This window comes from Zalophus californianus, chromosome 7 (assembly GCF_009762305.2).
Source record: "Zalophus californianus isolate mZalCal1 chromosome 7, mZalCal1.pri.v2, whole genome shotgun sequence".
Taxonomy (NCBI): Eukaryota; Metazoa; Chordata; class Mammalia; order Carnivora; family Otariidae; genus Zalophus; species Zalophus californianus.
In genome coordinates this window covers 66,284,603-66,307,174 of record NC_045601.1, presented here as the reverse complement: position 1 = coordinate 66,307,174, position 22,572 = coordinate 66,284,603, and the positions used below count along the sequence as shown (strand labels likewise).

Genomic DNA, 22,572 nt, shown 5'->3' with positions numbered 1-22,572 from the left:
TCTCTCCCTCTCTCTCCTCCTCTGTCTCTCATGAATAAATAAATAAAATCTTAAAAAAAATAATAATTAAGAATGCATTCACAAACCCAATGCCTATCTCAATGATATCACAATAATACAAACGAGTGGAAGAATTCTGAAAGTCCTTCCCTACTTTACTATTATGAACTTACTTGTGCAGGCAACATATGGTGGATCAGATGGAGCCCTGTAATACCCATCCTCACATTCACATCTTGAGGAGCCTTCTTTATCAGAAAAACTGTGAGTTGGACAACGAGAGCACTGAAGATCTTGAGAGGAAGATTTGTAGAACCCACGGCCACAGGCTGCGTATGCAAAAAAAAGTGAAAATAGAAACATGAGAGCAAATAGACGTTTTTAATTTTAGTAATATTTAGCAAAGAATAAAATATGAAATTTAATTTGTGAAAAACAAGCTCTCTACAGTAAAATTTTGTTTTAGTGTATATCAATAACCCAGTTTTATAATACTACATTTTAAAGTGAAATAATAAAAACCAAATGATACAGCAGCCCTGCACCTGTAGTTGGCATCAGTTCAAATCAAGAGCCCAAAACTGAAAGAAAGCAAAATTTAATTGGACAAAAACTTAGGATATTTAATTCAGGGTAAGTTCAATTTCAAAATAATTATCCTATCTGTTGATACATATTGACGTACTTCAAAGTTATGTTTTCTTAATATAATGTAGCTGTAAATTAACTCTTTATGTATTAATTTGGTTCATATTGAAAAATATGAAAATAATTTTAATTACCTGACTAGAAATAACAACGATACAAAAAATTTCATCTGAAAATGATAGAAATGTATACCCTCCCAAATTTTCAGAAAACTTCAAGATATAATTTCAACCAATTTTAAGTTATAAGGCAGGCTGCTTTCCACTAAGTCAACTTCCTTGTTACTAAAAATAATGAAATCCCATGAAAAGGCGAAACCTATTCCACCAGAAGTAAGGAGAAAGCCTTCAACTGTAAACAGATGAGGACTGTTTCTCCTCTGCTGGGAGAGGTTAACAGTAGTCACACTAAAACAGCAACAGCAACTGCTCTCAGCAATGAATAGACATGTACAAAGAATGTCTCTATCACCTTCTCGTGAAGTTGCTCTTACTCATTTGGATCCTATTTTCTATTAAATCAAGTAGCCTTGAACCATTTTCTAGCATTGAACAGTGGCAGGATCATAGCCAATGAGGTTTATCCAAGGCATGATTACTGCTAATTGAACCATTTTCTATCACTGATCATTTTATATATTTATCTTTAATTAAAATTCAGCAAATTAAATTTTCATTATTTCAACAATTTTTATTAATGGCATTATACAGTGAATATATTAAATATGTTTAATTTACCCTTCATATTTATCAAATGAATATATGTTTAAGTTTTAGTGACTTCAAATTTAATAGAAATTCATCATATCTATAAAGAAAGATTAGTGAATATTTAACATAAATTCAATTATAACTTTTAACTTCTTATATTCACATTTATTTAATGTCCTCAACCTGGGCATCACTCAGGAACCTAATCATATTTTCACTCTTAGGTGGGATAAACAATCCTATCCAATCAAGATGGTATACTGAGTCATTCTCTAATTCTGTTCACATGTTCAATATTTAATGCATAATTCTGATCCAATTGAGAGCTCAAAATCATCTTTTGAGCTTCAAGAAAATAAGGCTATTTCACACAAATGAGACAAGTGTTTTAGATAACTTAGAAATTTAAAGGCAAGTTATATTGCAATAGATAAATGATAGATGTGTAAACAGAACTACAACTATCTCCTTGTAAATATATGATCCACTACTGTCCTCAGAAGCCATTCTACCTTTAGTTGGCTTCGGCAATTATGTAAGATAAGAGAAAAGCATTCACAAACATCTTAAGAAAAGAAGCTTAATATAACTTCACATGTTCTCAGTAGCAATTGCTACAAATCTAAGGCACAGAGAGAACAATGAGATTGATTGCAAGATAGTATAACAAAAATATAACACTTTAAAATGTTTCTGAAGATATGATCTTGCCACATAAAAATGGTTAACTGGTAAGATAAAAGATCTGGCATGGGTTTCTCAGGATAGAAATTCCTCTCTTGAAGTATTCACTGTACCTTGCTTTATGTATTGTCTATAATTCAAAGGTCACATATGACATCCATAAGATAGAGAAGACCATGTTTTACTCACAACCTGCACTTTGATAACATTAAGGACCAGGGAATTTAAAATGGAAAAGACAGAGCCAGAGAGAAGAGATATGTGCTGACAGTCTTTAATGACTTGTATGTATTAGTTTTTACCAGGAGAGGAGGTTAGGGAGCAGGGAAATGGGAAGCACACTGGTAAAATAATTTACTATCTACTAGGGAAGGCTTCCAGAATTAGTAGGCAGCACACTACCTAGTGGAATCCGGCAGAATCCTCATTCTCTCATTGCAAATAAAAGCTTCTAATAAAGGCGTATTCCTGTTTTTCTTACAAATAAGAAGGGACATTTCTTGCTCAACTTGCATGGTTTCTAGAATATATATGGTACCTAATGCAGAGAAATTTAAAACCCTTATCACTCAACTTTCAAAGTTACATTAAATTCTGTTACCACTTTAACAGATGGGAGAGCAGATTTGAAGCAAAAGTAACCTGAGTTCTTCAAATAATTCTGTTTGTCTAGGTTAAAACTGGATTTAGAACACAGGACTACTGATACTCAACCATATGCTATTCCACCAGCCTTGACTGCTCAATGAGCCAAAGTCTGGCACTTATTCAATGGGTCTCCAGGGCTCTAGCAACCCTAAAAATTAATTTTCTATGGGTCCCTGTTGTCTTTTATTATATACTAATTTAAAGCTATTATTTTAATTTAGAAAACTATGAAATAATAGTCTAGCACACCTCACAGAAGAGATACTAAATAGGTATTCTCAATTGCACTGTGAATTTTGGCACCAAAGATGCCTGCAAAATTGTGGAGTACATGCATGGCTATCATTAAATAGATAATGATAGAGGCAGTACCGGAAAAATGTGGTCATCAAAGTCTTAACATTTTTTCTTTGAAGTAATATTCTGTTTCAGTTCAGTTAATATTGAAAATAATAAGTTGTGACAAGACAGTTTTCACTTAATCTCTAGGAAGACTATTAATTTAGAGTTATTAAAAATAAGTACAAAATCTTTGGAGCTACGGTGTTAAGAGCAAAGCCAAGAACATGCAAAGGCATAAGCTGTGTCTCTTAGGATAATAGTTAGCAACTACAACTAGCAAACTAGTAAAAAGTTTGGGAAGGAAGTAACAGATGCTCTTAAAATTACAATTTTAGATGAGATATCTATACAAAATAGCTTGAGTAAAATACTCAGTGCAAGAAACTGGGGTGAAGTGGCATCTCTAAGAGTCAGCCACATAGGGAAGAACTAGGTGAGCTCTCCAATGGTTCCCGAAAAGGCTATGTGGAAATCAAGGCAATTTCTCCTCTCTACAAATGCAGCTGGTTTTCTAAAAAGTACTAGTACAAAAGTTTTTAGAGGTAAATGCCTTCTGAAACCTTAAAGATACATTCCCTTTATACACAAGTATGAAGTATAACTTTCTAGGAATTGTGAAAATGCAGTTTTAAAAGTTTTTTTCTTTGTTTTATTTCTCAATTTGTTCAAAAGCATTTGAACTCAAAGCAAACTTTAATTAATATAGTACGAGCGCTATGGTAAAGTTAGTTACAAGAAACAGACAATTTTAATTTCCTTCCTTTTGATGTTTTTGCTTTTTTAATTGAACATTATTTTAAGGTAATGTTCACTAGGTTGACGAAGACTGGGAATATGTATAAAATATGTTTTCCATGTTTAATTATTTTTGTAAAAATAATCTTTCACCCATTATTTGAGTAACAGTATTTTTTCAGTGTTACCACAACGGCCTGTTATTGATTCTTTTGACTGTTTTTTTCAGTCCTTTAGGGTCCTAATGAATAAAATAACATAAGTTCATTACCCCAGAGCTGAGAACCATAATCTTGTCAGATTTCATACACCATTCAAGTTTTCACTTAGTCCATTATTTATTTTTTATTTTTTTTTATTTTTTTTAAAGATTTTATTTATTTGACAGAGAGAGCACAAGCAGGGGAGTGGAAGGCAGAGGGAGAGGGAGAAGCAGGCTCTCCGCTGAGCAAGGAGCCTGACGCAGGGCTCAATCTCAGGGTCCTGGGGTCATGACCTGAGCCAAAAGAAGACACTTTTTATTTTTTTTTAAGATTTTATTTATTTGACAGAGAGAGAGAGAGCGAGAGCAAGAACACAAGCAGGGGGAGTTGGAGAGGGAGAAGCAGGCTCCCCGCTGAGCAGGGAGCCTGATGCGGGGCTCGATCCCAGGACCCTGGGATCATGACCTGAGCCGAAGGCAGACGCTTAAGGACTGAGCCACCCAGGCGTCCCAAGTCCATTCTTTAAATGAAAAGTCATCAAAGAAAAAGGGAATCTAGGAAGCATGTGAAAGTTCTGTTTACCACACACTAAAAATACAGTGCAATACATCCACTAAATTATGTTACAGTATACTATATTACAAGGCCTGTTATATTATCTATTGTGATGAAATAAATATAATTTATGTTTAATTTCAGCTATTTTTCAATAAGAACAGTGTCCTTAAGTAACTACATTGGTCCAAATAATGTTTGAAATTTCAAGTCTTTTAAAAAAGAACACAAGGCAATAGGGCTTCCCATTTATAAATGAATTACTTAAAAGTAATAATACTGCAACAAATTTCTCAACAAAAATTTGAGTATTTTACTCAAGCTTCTCATTTAAATACATGAGAGTTGATACTAAAGCCTTGTATTCTGATTTCTCAGTTAAACTTTCCTCACAATCAGATTCCATACTTGTCTTCAGTGGATGTCAAGTGTTTAAGCAACAGGGTGCCAGGCCTTTGAGCATGTACTTGCATGATGCATGCCCTCTGTGGAACAATCAGGGTACTGGTAGAACAAATCTGTGTTCAACACAGATTAACAATTCTAAAGGTCATCCTAAAAGCCATAGACAAATTTCTGGGTAGGTAAAGCAATTAGGTGAAATGGAATATCTCTTCCTTCTGAATGAGAGTGCAGACACTCAGACTCCCCCTGGTTCTTTAGGTTTATGACCTATAAGGGTAAGCTTGGGGTAGGGGGATATCCTATCGATATATTTCTAAGGACCCTTTCCCACAAACAGGTTATCCCAGAAAATCCACATACTTCTAGAGTTCTTCTACAGGTAAGAAAGATTTTTCTGGTCCTTAATGGACTCACTTTTTGGAAATCTTAAGCTCCACTTCTAATCTCAGACAAACTTGACACCATCCTGGACTTTAAGGCACTGATAATCTATATCTTGGTCAGCTGTCCTCCATGACTGCACATTAGGGACACTTTGAAAAAACACTAATGACTTGGCCTTATCAAAATAATTGAATCATTATTAGGGCCTGGACATTTTTATATTTTAAAAGCTTTCCAGGTGTTTAGAACCAACTTCCTGTAAGTCCCAGGTCTTTTCTCCAACTATCAAAGTTTCTACAGAATGCATGACAAGATATAGCCACCATAAAATTGATGAGGGAGGTAAAATGAGATATTATTAAGAAATCCAATAAATTAGAATTTTAGGAAAAATAAAAATGAAAAAAACAAAAATTCATTAATAAGCCAATCAAAAATGGGCAGGGAATGTGAATAGATATTTCTATATGGGAGACATACAACAGCCAATGAACACACACAAAAATGATCAACATGATTAGCCATCAGAGAAATGCAAATCATTTTCACAATGAGATACTACTTATATCCAGTAGGATGACTATAAGAAAAAAAGGCAAAACAAGTGTTGTTAAGAATATGGGGGAGTTAGAAGCCTCATACCTTGCTGTTAGGAATGTAAAATTATGTAGCCATTGGCAATTTCTCAAAAAGTTAAACACAGTTACCAGATTAACCAACAACTCCACTCCTAGATATATACCCAAGAGAAATAAAAATGTATATCGACACAAAAACTTATACATAAATGTTTTCAGTGAAATTCATAATAGTCAAAAAAGCAGAAACAACCCAAATGTGCATCAACTAATAAATGAATAAACACAATGGAATATTATTCAGCAAACATGGATGAACCTTGAAAACATTAGGCTATGTGAAAGAATCCAGTCACAAAAACATATTTCCCTTATATGAAATGTGCAGAATAGACAAACCTATAGAGACAAAGGGTAGATTAGTGGTTGCTAGCAGCTGAGGCAGTGAGGAGAAATGGAGAGTGACTATTAATGGATGCACGATTTCTTTTTGGGGTGATGGAAATGCTCTAAATGTGATTTGTAGTGATGGTCATACAACTCATGACTATATTGAAAAAACACTGAATTGTTCACTTTAATGGATGAACTGTATGGCAAGTGAATTATATTTCAGTAAAGCTGGTATATATATAATGATATCCATTAATAATACAACTTCAAATTGAACATAGGAGTAAGCAAACATTAAGAAAAAATGCCAAATTACATCTGTCAATAATATGCTAGTTTGCCTTTCTAACACATATACTCTATATTCATCTATTTTTATAAAGCCATAGTTAGGGGGGCACCTGGGTGGCTCTGTCGGTTAAGTGCCTGACTCTTGATTTCAGCTAAGGTCATGATCTCAGACTCCTGAGATCAAGCCCCATGAGATCAAGCCCCCCAAGGGCTCCACGCTCAATGGGGAGTGTGCTTCTCTTTCTCTCTCTCCTCGTTCTGCCCCTCCCCTACCTGCAGGCTCTCGCTTTCTCTCTCTCTAAAATAAATAAGTAAATCTTAAAAAAATTAAAGCTGTAGTTAGGTGTAATAAATTAAGTATGAATTATAAAAAATATTGGAAATTTTTAAATCTGTAATCTAAACTATAATCGATGATCAATATATTTGTTTTACCCATTTGTTAATTTTAGAGATTCATAAATAATAATTTATCTTTTATCTGAGGAGTAGCAATTTTATTTGAATAATTTTGCAACAAAAGAAATAGATTCTTATCAAAATCACACTTATAATTAGGAGAGATTTTGAATTATACAAAGTTAGTTTTGTGTGAATATCTGAATAGACCTTAAACATTATCTTAGTTAATGCTCATCTCTTTTCCAGATAAGGGAAGACCCAGTCCCCCCTTTCTCCTACCATAAGCTAACCGAATACTAGATTCAGCTTCTTCAGGTCTTACTCTGTTTCCAGACCTGCGATTTTAAGCACAATTGAACTTTTTTGAAGGAATTATGTGTATGTGTCTGTGTGTAAAATATGAGGCTTTGCAGATGTTTCCGGCTGCAGTTATGCAGCTGCAAAGAGTTTATTAATTATGAACTATAAGTGGATTGTTCTGTAACTGAAACTTTCTGGGACTTAAAATTATTGTAGAATCTACACACATACATAGTTAGGGATTCTAATGACTATTGTTATTTTATTTATTGCAGATGGACACTGTACTTAATCCAGAGCCTAATTCAGAGCAAAGCTAGTCCGTTTCTATAGGATCTTTCAAATATTTGTGTCATATTAACGTCTATGCTGTATAATGCAAAGGGGAAAGCACAGCTTGTAGAAATAGTACTCCCACTGCTCAAAGTGCTGACCTCATCTGGGATGGACAGATCCAGAATCTGTTTTTTAATCCTATTGATAGTGCCTCAGTGGGAATAATTACAAAAGTCTGCCTGAAAGCCAGACCTCCTGTCACTGATACGCTATGATTTTTCACATTGAGAATGAAGAGTGGGCAGAGAGGATAAAAACAACATGATGTAACCAGTAAGTTGCAGCTTGTGAGGCACCATCCATAGTAATACCCTACAGCTAACTTGTAAGAGTTTAGAGAAGAAATGATGTGGAATATAAAGTTTGTGGTAACGGGTGCTCAAGTGCTGAAAATATTGGGGGATTTTTAAAACTAAGAAAGGAAAAATTAATTTCAGGGCATTGCAAATATATATGTGCTATTTATTTGTTATTTAATGGAGTACTTAATGTTTTATTAATACCGTATAGTGGAAAAGAAACACGTAAAATAAGAACGTTTTAAAAGTTTTATTTCAAAACTTTTTTAAAAGACTGTAAAAGAAAAGAAAACAACATATTATGTAAAGACAGTTTTTTTGTCCTTTATTAAATTATCAGTTTGGAATATGCTAGGAATTTTGCTGAGGTCTGGAATTGAAATACTCTTTATTTTACCAGAAAATTGCCATAATGATGTCATTATCAAAATGATAAAAAAGAAGAAACAAATATCAAATTAGAACATTCAGATCTCTTTTGACTTCTTATTCTACTTTATAAATATCAGGTATGTTAAACAGGTAATATGATAGAGCAAAAGAGAGCTGGATTTTAACTAAAATATCTGTGTTCAAATCTACTCTACCAATAATGGCACATAATTTGGACAAGGTCACGTCACATTCCTGGGCTTCAATGCCTTTGTTTCCTTGTAATTAATTATTAAATGCTAAGATACACTAGTTATATATTTATTTATATTTATATTTACAAAAACTTGTCTTCACAATAACACCGTAATCAGTTATCTAGCTGTCAAACTCCCATACAATTGTTTTCGTTGAAATGCTATCTTTAAAAACATGCATGTTTCAGCCACCATCACCAAACCCCCAAAACCCCACATACGAATTTACACCCGCTTAGTCTTTTAGTGGTGCCTCAGCAAGAGTGTGAGACCCTGGTTCTGAAGGGCTGGCCTGCCTCTGCATTCTGTCCCTGATGGGCAGTGGCACACACTGTGTCAAGATGCATCTGCCTAGCAGTTCACCTCCAGCTCTCATGGTGACATTGTTGTCAAACACCGTCTGTGTTCCCAGAGACGTGCACATTCATTTTGGTCATGCAGATAAGAATCCAGAAGTGGAGTTTTTAAATTACATAAATAACTTAAAAACCAACTCCCATAAAAGGAAAGATGCATAATGAAATCAGACCCATCTGGATCTCACTCAATATTGTCCTCATAGGTCCATTCTGAGAGATCAAGCTACAGGTAAAAAAACCGAATTACCTACACAAACTTAGGATTTAGTAACCTACTGGAAAAGGACTAAAACAGAGTAATTTTAACCCTAATTCGAGTCTATTTGCAAAACAGTGTAATTATTGGACGGAAAACACTTAAGTTAGGGGAAGCTAGCTAACCAAACTCAAACATTACTTATTCCTAGTGACTAAAAAAAGTGGCTTATTTATGACACAGTATTTTATTTTACTAAAAGATATTCTTGAGGGCACTGTCATTATGAACAAGAGGCTGCAAAGAGGAGTGCTCTTAAACAGCAACTGGTGTTGGGAAGGTTTCAGGCAGAGGTACAATTTACTATAGACTTCAGGCCACCATCAAGTTTATTTTCAAATATCTCTCTTATATTTATTGTAACACAGTTTAAGTTTTATAATTTCAGTTTTATTATTCGTTCTCATTATACTAAGCCACTCCTCACAGTTTTGAAAACATACCAAGAAAGGTCAGACAATGTTGACTCTATAGACAAAAATTTATGCAAAACAGACGAGTGATCTTTTGAAAGATCAATACTCTGGCTTGAACATAATCATTTGTAAAACAATGCTGTTTTGATTTCACCCTAGTTTCTACTTCTGATAAACAATGAGCCACTTCTCCACTATCAGATGTGTATGCAAACAAAAAACACAAATTAATTTTTAGACAAACACAAATTACTCATTCCTTCCCTGACTCAATAATTATTGTTTGCCTACTCTTTGCATTGTGTTAGGCAGTGGACCAAAGTTATGTCCGCCAAAAAGCAAATATGGTGATCTCTAAATACATATTACCTTTGATCTGACATCAAAGGGTATGGATAATCAGTTGCTTATGTGCTTAAGCTAATTAAATTTCTGATATTTCATAAGAAATTATATAAATTATAAATATTGTGCCTTAATTTGTATCTTTTGCCATGTGTTTACCTCCTATTTCAGTGGTGAATACAGACTCTAAAGTCACCTTTCCTGCCACAGCTGTAGCATTTCGTCAGTGTGAAGAGAGAAAACTACTCGGCACAGGTAGATATGTAGGAAATGTGGGCAGGGGCATTATTGATCAATTATATTTAAACTGGAGAGTTATTTGTGGCAGTTAATATTTCATAAAAGCAGATTACTTCAAGTTCAAAAAATATAGCGGGGCAAGAACTATGCATATAAATACAAATGTTTGAAATTTAATCATATTTAATAAAGCGAATACTTTTAGTTCAATTCAAAGAATGAAAATTAAACTATCTCATTAGTGATTCATCAATAATTGGTTTTTCTCCCAAAATACACTTAAATCTAACTATCTGTAGAAAAAATTTGCAAGATCCATAGCTAAAATCAAAAGAAATAATTCCATTTTAATTTCTTAAAACAAAGATCAGTCTTACCAGTTCAAGCAGTCTTTTAAAACATGAGCTTTTTTTACCATGTTTTCAGCAAAAATTTCATAAATGATTAAAACAAAATCACCAGTTAAAACAATCTTTCTAGCTATTTTGTGAAGACTAGTTCTTTTCCTTATTTAGTCAGTTATATAATATGGATCAATACTAAGTCTTGTGAAGCAAATAACCCTAAAGCAGTTTAAGGCAATTTGAACATGTGGGGAGATAAATAATCATTTCTGTTATGTCAGTGGAAAATTTTCTGAAGATCATAAAGAAATCAGTTTGCCCTGAAGCATGACATTTTAAAAAGATGCATCAGGACAATGAGGATATTCACTCAATCCTTAATTCTTAGAAATAAAAGAAAGTAACAGGCAGAATAAATCCTCACAACAAATGATGTTGTCAAGCTCAATCCTTTTTTCCAAAAAAGGAGCTCACTACATGTACACACACACACACACACACACACACACACACACACACAGGCAAACAGACTTATACATACATACACACATATGTATGTATGTATGTATAGAGTTCTGAGAAACAGAATGGTTAGAAATAAAACAGTAAGAACTCTGTAACTGCATTCCCATACTTTCTACTCCTTAATAACAGAAAACCAATTAATTGTTCATTTTTAATCTTCACACAAAGCAAATAATCTTACACAGCTCTATCTGTATCTGATCCACTTGCATTCATAGCATTTTGCAAAAAGTGAATGTAGGTATGACTAGGTTATTGTTTAATACGTTTTTAATAAAAACTATTTTTAGAAAAGATAGCTATGTTAGACACGTAAAAAGACATCTAGTTCAGTTCCTGTTTTTAATGAATAACTAGCTCATCTTTCATGAATCAGTTAAGAGCTTTACCTCCTCCTAAAGCTACTGAGAAGAACAGTACAAGCCAGTCCGTACAACCTACCACAATTGGCATTAACAGTGTCATACTGGCCAAACATAAGTGTCATAATGTCCATGTGTGTCTCTTCCAGCTTCCTGTGAGACCCTCAAGGGCAGAGATTATATGTATCTGCAGATCCCAGGGCCTAGCACGATATCTAGCACATAGCAGAAAGTTAACTTGCATTTACTGAATGAAAGAATCACTATTCAACCTGCAATATTATGTATCTAGTAATAACTACCCCACTTACCAAAGGCTAATCACCAACGCAACTTAGTAAACTTTTTATAGTAATCAGATCAACGGAAACAGCTGGCACATTCTTAAGTAGAATGTAGTAGAGTCCTGACTATATCAGTTAAGGAAAGGTATTATGTGGCCTCACTCTTAAGGAGTGCCCTGTCATGCTGTGCAAGAAGACAATTGCACAAGCCATGTTTAGATTAATGCTTTAGATAATTTCTAACATGAATTCTATGAGCACTCTTAACATGGTGATATGAATAAGTATATGAATGAGATGTGAAATATTTTATAAGCATATAATTAGAGTATTTTTCTTTGAACATGGGAAAGAAAAGTTCCAAGAGAGAGAAAACTACTAGTTGTGAATTATAAATCATAATAAAACTGTCAGTGTAAGGCTCTTTTCTAAGACAAAAATATCAAGTGATAGCTCCATATTCTTAAAAACATCATATTTTCCTTAAATATATGACCTATCCAAACTCAAAAACAAGAATATTCTAGTTGTAGATAGTCTATAATTGCAATATTCTAGAAAATACAAATACTTTCATTTCTGTTAGTAATCTGGAACTAGACAGGCCACTATTAAAATAAATTCTTGTAATTAACATTTCTATTGGAAAACAAAGAAATATCACTGATGCCTTATATTATGAAAAATGATTTCAATTTATTTTTTACTGGCTCTCTTTTAAATTTTAAAAAACAATTATTGTAATAAAAACTAATTTAAATACAATGGGCTGTTACATCTTTTATTATAAGCATAAACACACACATATCCACACATCCTTCTGTACCTCTGTGTTTTTGCATTCAATTTCAGATGTATCTAAGATAAAAATGAATTCATTTTGTATACGACCTATGCGGAGGGGCATGACAAAACTAAGGGTTAAAGTCTATTTATACGTACCTATAATATTTTACTTTTTTTCAAGTTAAAACTGAAACCTAAAAGACAGGAAAACTGGAGAACAAAGTACCTTACCATAAAGAATGAACTCAGAAAAAGTAATGTAAGTACTACAAAGTATATTTAAATCTGAAAAAAATGAAAACTTTATAAGGGAAATACTGTCTTTTCATGGTAAAGGATAATAATGTAAGTGCGTACATTTCCAAATGAAAAATATGTTGGAAGTTCTTACAAAGAAAAGGACAAACTAGCATATAATGATACATTCTATTTCTACACCAATGGTGCTATATGATATATAGTATTATGCACAGAGAGCTGGCAGTGCATTAAATATTCCTAATTAATCAGACTCAAGTCATCTCAAAACCTACCTAAAGGTTTTGAAAATATCAATTTATACCAGAATACAGATAATAATGAAGGAAAAAAGCAGTTCAAAGATTGCACGCAAAATTAATGGTAAAGAACATAGAGGAGAAAAGCAGAAAACGCATTGTGAAGACACAGTCACAGATGCAAACCAGCTGGAATGGGTCAGACAATACTTTTAGAGTAATTTTTTTCATCATTTAAGTTGAATTACTCTTTTGTAAATGTTCAACAGAAGAGTGATTAGAATACCAGTTGTGTATGTCCAAATAAACAGATTGTCTACAAGCCACGGTATAATCGACTTCTAGGGATAATCATGCAGTGTATAAGAATTTGTGAAATCCCTTTGTAAGTGGATGTATACCAATGAAAAAATGAAAAAAATGAGACATCTGATGCTTGATAATTTTCATATGCTTTTATTTTAATTTCACCATAATGAAAACAGTAAACAATACCTATGGCAAGACAGGACTAATGGTGATCCTTGTCAAAGGCCAATAATGGTAAGAGGAGAGAATCCTAACTTTGCAAGAATATGACTTTTGCCACTCTTTTCCATTTGCCATTTTTCAATATGATTATTCTGTAGTTTAAATTAGTAGTCCCTTAAGTAGGAGGCTAAAAAGTAAATCTTTTCAAGCTACAGATGTTAAAAGAGTATGTCTAGCAACAGTGTCAGTAAAGGTTTGAAGTTCTTGGATTTTCCCAAAATGAGATCCTTCTTTTATCAAAGAAATAGACAAGTGTTGTGTGCTATAAAATATTTTGCAAAATTAGAATTTGAAGGAAACAACTTTTTATCAAGATAAGGTGCACCACTCTTTCCCTGTTATCTTCATTATATCTTTCATCACATCTTTGCTTTATTAAATTTTCCATCTACGTTACATCTCCAAAAGGCATGCAGTTTGTCCAAACCTTAAATACTTAAATTCATGAAATGTGCTGAATACCTAACTGCAAAGTATAATGCTTACAACAACCTAACAACCTAAGTGCTATTTAATATGGTTAGTTAAATATTCCACTTTTCACATGGAAAATATGATAGTTGAGTAGGTTCATATATTGCTATTGCCTTAATGTCTATATCACAAACTCATTAATTTATTAAATTAACTCTTCTATTATTCTTTGAAAACAGTTACATTGCAAAGGGAATAGAGAATTCTCAAAACATACTACTGTCTTCTAAGTTATTGTATATGGACTTATATATTTCTTAAAAGAATTGTCACAATAGCTAAGAGTTTGTATATGTTCTATTCAAATATTTAATTGTGCTACATAATAATACAATGAAGATCTATGTATTCTGACATAATCAAAACTTACAATAATTTATATTAGGAATGACCAATAGATATCACATTTTCTCTATAGTTTATATTGCACTTAATTTTATTAACATAACCTAAAGTTCTAGTTTGTTGCTTTAACATCAAAAATCAAAAATAAGTTTAGCAGGAAACTCTATGAGCAAAAATTTTTATCTTCTCTTAAAATCCAAATGCTCCATATAACTAGTTCTTCAAGAATTTGGTCAAGTGATAAACAGATTTGTATCAAGTTTGAAACAGAAGCCCTGTTTTTTTAGAAATAGAGAGCCCTATAGTTAAATTGTTTCAATCAATACTTTGGTTGAGCAGGAAGCCCAAGCAAAATATTTTAAAATCATATTTCCTTTATTCAATATAATTTCTGGAAATACAATGGAACAGTTTTTCAATCTGACCATCAATATATATTCTTGATTCTCTGGAATTTGATATGTGACAGTTTTGTTGGCTGCTTACCACACAGGATTTTCACATTGTGTTATGGAGATAATTTAATTAGTGAGTTTGACTATAGTATCGAAATTAGAAGTATTTTTAGTATTCAGGGAAGATTCACCAACATCTCCAAAGTTATATCTCTAGAATGACAAAGATTTACGTTATCTTTGTTACTCTTTCTTTTCCTTGAATGCATTCTCTTCTGAAGGATCATGAGCTTAACATAAGCATGCCATTTACTAATGGATAACTATATCGCATGCTTTCTTGCAAAAGGAAAAAATAAATTGTACTTCAAATCCCATTTTACGTATTTGATTAATATATGAAAGAATAAATCCTTTCACAGTACACCTCAGTGTTTCATAAATACTCCTATTAACTTTCAGGGAGAAACAGCATAACAATAAATAAAGAAGAATTTATCAGATGTCAGAAGAAATAATAAGAAAACAGTAGAATATTGAATTTCCAACTAACAGAAAGCACTAAAATAACATAGAGTCTCACAAAAGGTATTTAACTAGAGTATTTTTTTTAGAGTCAGGCTCGAATTCAGAGCTATTTATATCAAGAAGTAAGCTATGTGGTGCTAAACCTTCTGAAGAAGATTCATTACAAATGCATTTGCTACAATTCCAAATCACATCTTCTTGTGAAGCCATATCTGACCTCTGGTTTAAACAACTAAGTCCCTCCTGTCTCTTGCCATTCCTATAATTAAACACTATAGCTAAGATTTACATTTCTATCTCTATCTATGTATCTTTCTAGCTAGCTAGCTCATGCAGGGTACATTACACTCTCACTACAATCTTGCAAGATAGTTATCATATTCTTCCAATCAAATGTAAAGGTTTTAATTATATTTCCTTTATATTGCACAAGAGTTTGTTCCTTTGAAGTCTTCCTTCTGAGTGTTATGCCTCAGTAAGCAAGTCTCTAATAGTGCCCAGGGTGTTAGTGTTTTATGTATATTTATGTAGATTATAATTTTACTTGTCAAAATAGAAGAAACCTGGACATGTAAATACATATTGATGGTTAAGAAAAAGTTAATAGATCAGTAGAGGACAGTCTATAAGAATGCAGGCTATGGAGCCAAACACCTTGAGTTCAAATCCTAAGTTCGAGTGCTAGACTTATCACTAAACCACTAGATAGGAAACTGCCTAGGAAAAGTAAGTTTTTTCCAAATAGGATTGTGATGTGGACTAAAAAAGTTACAACAGTGCCTAGCACATACTAAGCACCTAATATATGTTAATTAATACTATAATTCTTTATTATGTTAACACAGTAAAGAACACTATTTTTTATTAAGATAATTTTGCTTCCCCTAAAATTAAAAAAAAAAAAACCTTCTGGAATATTCTCCAACATTTTTACAAGCAATCTGTTTAACTGCATCATTATATAAATTATATAGCTAAATGTCTGGAAGTTTCAATTTAGGAATTCATTTAATAGTTTTGACAGCTAAAGAAATCATGTATAAAGAATTCTTTGAAATAATATCATTGAAAAAAATCTTCACTTGAAATGTAACCTATTTTCCCTTCTGTTGTTTTGGTCTGGATAAATCTACTTTGTTTAGTATATTATTTAGGTAGAGGTACAAATTTACCCTCTACTCCACCATGAAAGGAAATCTGCCAAACACACATTTCAATCTGTGTGAGTTGCCATGTAACACCAAAAACAACGTAAGACACACTGATAAAAACTCAGAGAATTGAAAGGGTCAAGAAAAGCTCCAGTTCACTGCAAGCAGCTATTACAGCTAAAACATTCACTGAAAAGAGAGGGAGAGAGAGAGAGGAAAAAAAAGAGAGAGGGAAGGAAAAGTAATGAAGAAAGAATAGAGTTCTATGATAATACAACTTATTTTCAAGTCAGTTCATGAGTTTTTTTGCTACCCTTAACAGTGATGTAAGCATCCATACACAATTTGATATCAATCTGATTTCCATCCATATCTGTAAAGTCTGATAATTTTTTTTCTAAAGACAACAAAAAAATGAAAGTGACCATTCTCTTTCTTCATGACAACTAAAGAAGAAAAATCACAGTATTTTAGGACTTCTGTCATTATTTCTCTTATCAGGTATGCCCACAAAACCTTCATTATAAGAGATTAATGATATGTGGATATAGGAGAAGTTAGGCAGCAGGAGGTGGGGCCTTCTCCTAATTAATAACAAGTCTGAAGACAAGAGGGAGAGAGAATGCAGTCAAGAAAGCATGCTATACTGTCACCAGCAGGGGCCAAGTGGCATTTTGCAGTTTCATTTTCACAAACTAATAAAACAGTGGTAGTTCACAGCCAAACAACTGACATGAAAACAACTGATTGTAATGTATGAGAACAAAAGCCCAATGATGTTTCTCCCACATTCAGGAATACATGCAGTTGATTTTCTGGAAAATCCATCCATTATAAGAAACAGTCACTGTCTTCCATTCAAGTGCATTTGAACAAAAATAAAGACTATATACATAAGTACACACCCTGTAACTGAAGCCCAGCCCTTGGGTGGGGGTTAATGTAAGGCTTCTTCAATTTAATCCTGGGTCGCAAGTCAAAGATCCAGGCAGACTAATGCAATTATCTTTATACCTTTGAGGCAGATCTTCAAAACACAAATTCACTGTCCTTTCTTATCTTACATTTCTATCATCCATTCTATTCCTTAGATGTCTTTGCTTTCTGAGACAAGTTGTCCAGAGTCCTCACCACTTTCACATTGCTCACAAAATCTGGAAGTAGTCACATCGATCCTTTACATTTTTGCTGATAATCACCAAACACAGATCCAGGAGCAATTTATGTGTGAATTATAAGGCTCCAATATATTATAAAGTTTTCCTATCCATGTGGCATAGGGATATAATTTTTAATTTTCCAGTGTAATACTTCTCAAGTGGGGTTGATTTTGCCCCCAGGAAACATTTTGCAATGCCTGCAGACATTTGTGATTATTTTCACGGGGGTGATATTACTGGCATCTGGTAGGTAAACATCAGAGGTGCTGCTAAACATCCTACAGGACTTGCCATGACAAAAATTATCTGGCACAAATGTCAATAGTGCTATTGCTGAGAAATCTTACTTTACTATAAACCGGTATCTGTCAGTTTTAATTGTGAGTCCTAGGTATGTCCTTGTTAATAAAGCCCTGTCCTAACTAGGGAAGAAAAACAAAGTACATTAGAGTTTTTTCTTTTTTTCTTTTTTAATTTTATTTATTTATCTGACAGAGAGAGAGACAGCATGAGAGGGAACACGAGCAGGGGGAGTGGGAGAGGGACAAGCAGGTTTCCCTCATAGCAGGGAGCCCGATGCCGGGCTTGATCCCAGGACCCTGGGATTATGACCTGAGCCGAAGGCAGGCACTTAATGACTGAGTCACCCAGGTGCCCTAGATTTTTTTCATATTCAACAGAATAGAACATAATTTTGTAACAGAAGTTATTTTTAGCTTTTATAAACTTGTTTTTTCTCCAAATTTCTCCAGCTAAAGCTCTAGATGATTTGCTTTGAAATTAACCTCACTTGAAATTTCTTCATAAAAAAAGGTCTGAGGGACACCTGGGTGGCTCAGTCAGTTGAGTGTCTGCCTTCGGCTCCGGTCATGATCCGAAGGTCCTGGGAACAAGTCCCGCATCAGGCTCCTCGCTCGGCAGGGAGACTGCTTCTCCCTCTGCCTGCAGCTTCCTCTGCTTATGTTTGCTCTCTCTCTCTCTCTGACAAATAAATAAATAAAATCTTTAATAAAAAGGTTTGAAAAAGTTTTTTAAAAATGCTATATAGATTTAAGATGACAGAAACATGCTTCTTCCACTCCCTTCTCTCCTATCAGTGTCACTATTTCAAATTTCCACCTCCATGTAAGATATGTCCCCAGAGTTATAAAATCCATCCTTACCTAGAATTAAAAAACAACAACAACAAAAAAAAACACAAAAAAACTGAACTTGTTATTCCTTCAGTAGCAGGAAACACGGAAGTTCTACTTCCCCCTACCTCTCTTATGAAGTTAATTCTCGTCCATTATTCTTTTGACACTCTCAGTACAGTAACCCTGTGACAAATGTTCATCTGACTGACTGTACTATCTTCCTGTACAGTTATTCATTTCTTTATCATCCAAGAAATATTATGAATGCTTCTTATGTACTCACTATGCAAAGAACTAGAGACACTGTGGGAAGAGAGACAGACACAGCCCTTGTCCTCCCAGAGTTCTGTCTAGTAGAAGGCCAAGAATGAAACAAGCAATTCTAAAAAGCATGATGTGTCATGAACAGGGGATCAGCTCAGGAACACAGATAAGTGGAGTGAAACCTGCAGAATAAGTAAGAAGTATGTGAAAGAGAGCAGAAAGAGATTCACAGGCAAAGAAAGAGCAGAAAGGAAAAAGATCATGGCAGTTGGAAGCCATGGCAGAACATCAACGTGCTGGAATGTAGGCTACGGATGGAAGAGAAGCAAGTGGGGGCAGGGGTAAGTGTTCACAGGTTTTTATTTCATTCTATGGGGAATAGAAAGCCATAGACAGACTTTCAGAAGACAATGTTAGGATAAGACACTGAGAAACATCACTGTAGCTGTAAGGAATTAGCAGGAGGCAGAAAAGGAGAACCGGGGAAAGGCGGGGCTGTGTGGTAACAGGTGGGAGATGGTGCTGGACTGGGACACGTCACATGGGTCCGTCTGCAGAGAGCCGGACGTTCAGTAGGTCTTTGGGAGCTAGAATCAAGAGATTTTTATTAGATATTCCTCAGGCTCTGCTCTTAACATTTTCCAATTACCCAGCTCATGCCAGCAGTTTTGGTTTTAAAATACTGGAAATTAAAATGCAGTTTGATTTACAAGAGCTGAGAGGGTCCTCACAGCATCATATGAGAGGCAAGGCAAGCCAATTTCCCTCGTTCAACAGATAAAGTGGAGGCTTAGAGACATTAAGTAACTGACACAAATTTATAATTTTACTAGGTGGTAAAAATGGGCTTAGAATCCAGTTCGGTTTCTAGTAGTGTGTTTCTTCTGGATCTACACCTCTGCCAAAGTTCTGGGCTGTTTGGTGTATACTATGCACTCTTGCACCTGATTACTGTCAAGTATAATTTTCTAATCACTTTATTAATGTGTATGTATATTCTGTAACCATTCCACAAAGAAATGGGGGAAAAAAAGCATAAACTCTGATTATATTGATTGTAATTCAATGAATAAAATCATAAATAGACACTTATATTAATATAAGTAATACAGGAAAAAGGGACCTATTAGCATTGTCCAGGCTAAAACTGTATTTCACATGGATTAGTTGGCAGTATGATCAGAACATAAATATTTAATGAATTATGAAAATCAAATTTGCCTTCATGCAAGTTCACTCTAAATGCACATTAATTCCAGAGAAGCAGAGAAGTTGAACTGCCTCTTCCTCCAAAACATAATTTTCTTTCCAACGAGTTGCATTTGACAAGTAAGCCTATAAGGTGCTTTACCTTTTCAGCTCTAAATTTGACTCCAAAAGAAACCTATAATTAATTTGCTATCATGAAATATGAATACCTGAGTCACAGTTTAATAACTTTAGGGTAAAATAATTACTTTTGTTAGTGGATACAACTACCAGTTACACATACATAAATTTTATTTTGGATACGGGAGGTAACAACTTTATATTTTAAAAAGCTAAAACATACTAGAATACAATTTAAAAAGTGATTATTTTGGAAATGTATAAAATGGGTGGTAAGAGAACACCAAATGCTTTATATGGAAGGTAACTATATAATTCATCATCCCAGCCAGGACCCTTTCAAGACTGAAAGGATAGCCATTAATAACAACAGAATGAGTGTCACCTTAATCACTAGAATGAGATAACAACAGGGGGAAATGGCTTTTCTAAGAGTTCCTGAAATTCCGATGATGAGGCCCTGAATAAAATGCACTTTAGTATACAACTATAGTAACTAAATAATCTGGACATACACCAAAATTCTGAAATTTGAAGATTTGAGAAATTTTAGCAGCCAGCTCCTCTACCAATGTTTTTTAGAAGCTAAATTCAATATACTTCACAATAACAACTTGTTTAAAACTGAGTTTAAAACTGTGAGGAGGTTTTGTGACTGTTTGCTTTTAACCTTTCTCCACACTAACTAAAGTACCCTGTTTAGTGCTAGAACTTGGGTTCCTTGCCACAGTTACAAACCAGATATCAATCTCCACTAGCATTTTAAAAATCTATTATCATTTCCATTTAACTCTATTAACTCTATAAGAACAATACCCCATTAACTTTGAAAAGTAAAGCATGAACACCAAATAAACCAAACCCTATTATTGCTTTCACAATCCTTGCCTGTCAGTTCTAAACTGTCACAGGACAAAAAGTAAATATTTTGGTAGTGGCAAAGATAAATGCTTTAACTCAGAACCATTACGTCTGAGCTGTGACAAGAACCACTTACAATACATAATACAAAAACAATATGCTGCCACAGAAGCATTCCTCCATGGATAGGAGACATTTTAATCCGTTTTTGTACAGAACGGGAGGCACCAAGGAGTTGAAACAGAAACAGAACTTTTTAAGATGCCTGGAGAAAGAAATATCCATTAGTAAGCAGCATTCTCACTGGGATTGCATTTCTTGAATATTCTCCATCAAGGAGATGAGAATATCAGTTTTTACACGTTAGTCCAGGAAAGTGATAGTCTGAAATTAGAGCTGCTAAAAACAGGCAGGTACTGTGAAATTCAAGGAAATGCTGCATCAAGAAGCTAGAAGAATGAAAAAAGGATAAAATTCTCTTTATCCTTACAAAATTGGCACATTATTCCAAGTGAGGTAACAGGCAGAACCTCACATCAGATTAAAAAGAATTTGAGGACAAATGCTTCATTCAGGAGGTCTTTCTTTATAGCAGATAACTTTCCACCCAGTAAAGAAAAGCCTTGTCTTTTATTAACTCCATTTGAAGGTTTGTGTTACTATATAAAACCCCTCTTTTTCATAGTCATGAATGTCTTGATTGGCAAGTACCTCTATATCATTCATACTTATAAAATTCAACATGGCAGGTGGTCCTTAATTTTTCACTGTTAACTATTAAAGGCTCTCCAGAAGGTGAATGCCTTGTTTCCATTTGCCTTTCATTTGCTTCACTTACCATTAAAAAAAAAAAAAAAAGTGCCTCCTGAACATGTTCAAAGAGCATCTTCTTTAAAAACAACAAAGTGTTCTTTAGAAAAAGTACAGAATAGATTTTTCTGAAAATTTTTACTGTTCTAGAATCAGGTATATTCACTTCAAAGGATCACATTTGCTAACAAATTCATCTACCTTCAGGGCTCCCTGTACATATATGTCCCTGACAACACAATTATAGACAAAGAAAATTCTAAGGTGATAAATTTTAAGTTAAAAGGAAAATAAGCAGTAAAAGCAAGTCATTATTTTAAGTTATTGGATTGGTAAATGATACATACTTTCATAAATTGAGAACTGAAGAGAAATGGTGGGGAACACAAGATCTAATGCAATATGCCTTTAAAAGATCATACTGTGTTTTACTACCTTCCCTGAAACAAAGTAAAGATTTCTGTTAAAAAAAAAAAAAACACCTTTCATTTCAACCTATGTTCTTTTTTTTTTTTTTTTTTTTTTTAAAGATTTTATTTATTTATTGAGAGAGAGAGAGAATGGTAGAGAGCATGAGAGAGAGGAAGGTCAGAGGGAGGAGCAGACCCCCCGCTGAGCAGGGAGCCCGATGC

General features: G+C 33.9%; 1 protein-coding gene and 1 pseudogene across 5 annotated transcripts in view; one reads left to right on the top strand and one right to left on the bottom strand.

Moving 5' to 3' along the window:
* EPHA7 (EPH receptor A7) overlaps positions 1-22,572 on the bottom strand; it is a 166,963-nt gene that overhangs the window by 106,905 nt on the left and 37,486 nt on the right. For all 5 annotated transcript variants that reach the window (XM_027603119.2, XM_035728635.1, XM_027603117.2 and 2 more), the window contains exon 4: positions 174-329. In XM_027603119.2, the coding sequence (XP_027458920.1) occupies positions 174-329 (156 nt within the window). The remainder of the gene's footprint in view (positions 1-173; positions 330-22,572) is intronic.
* Positions 1,192-1,324, top strand: LOC113928084 (annotated as a pseudogene).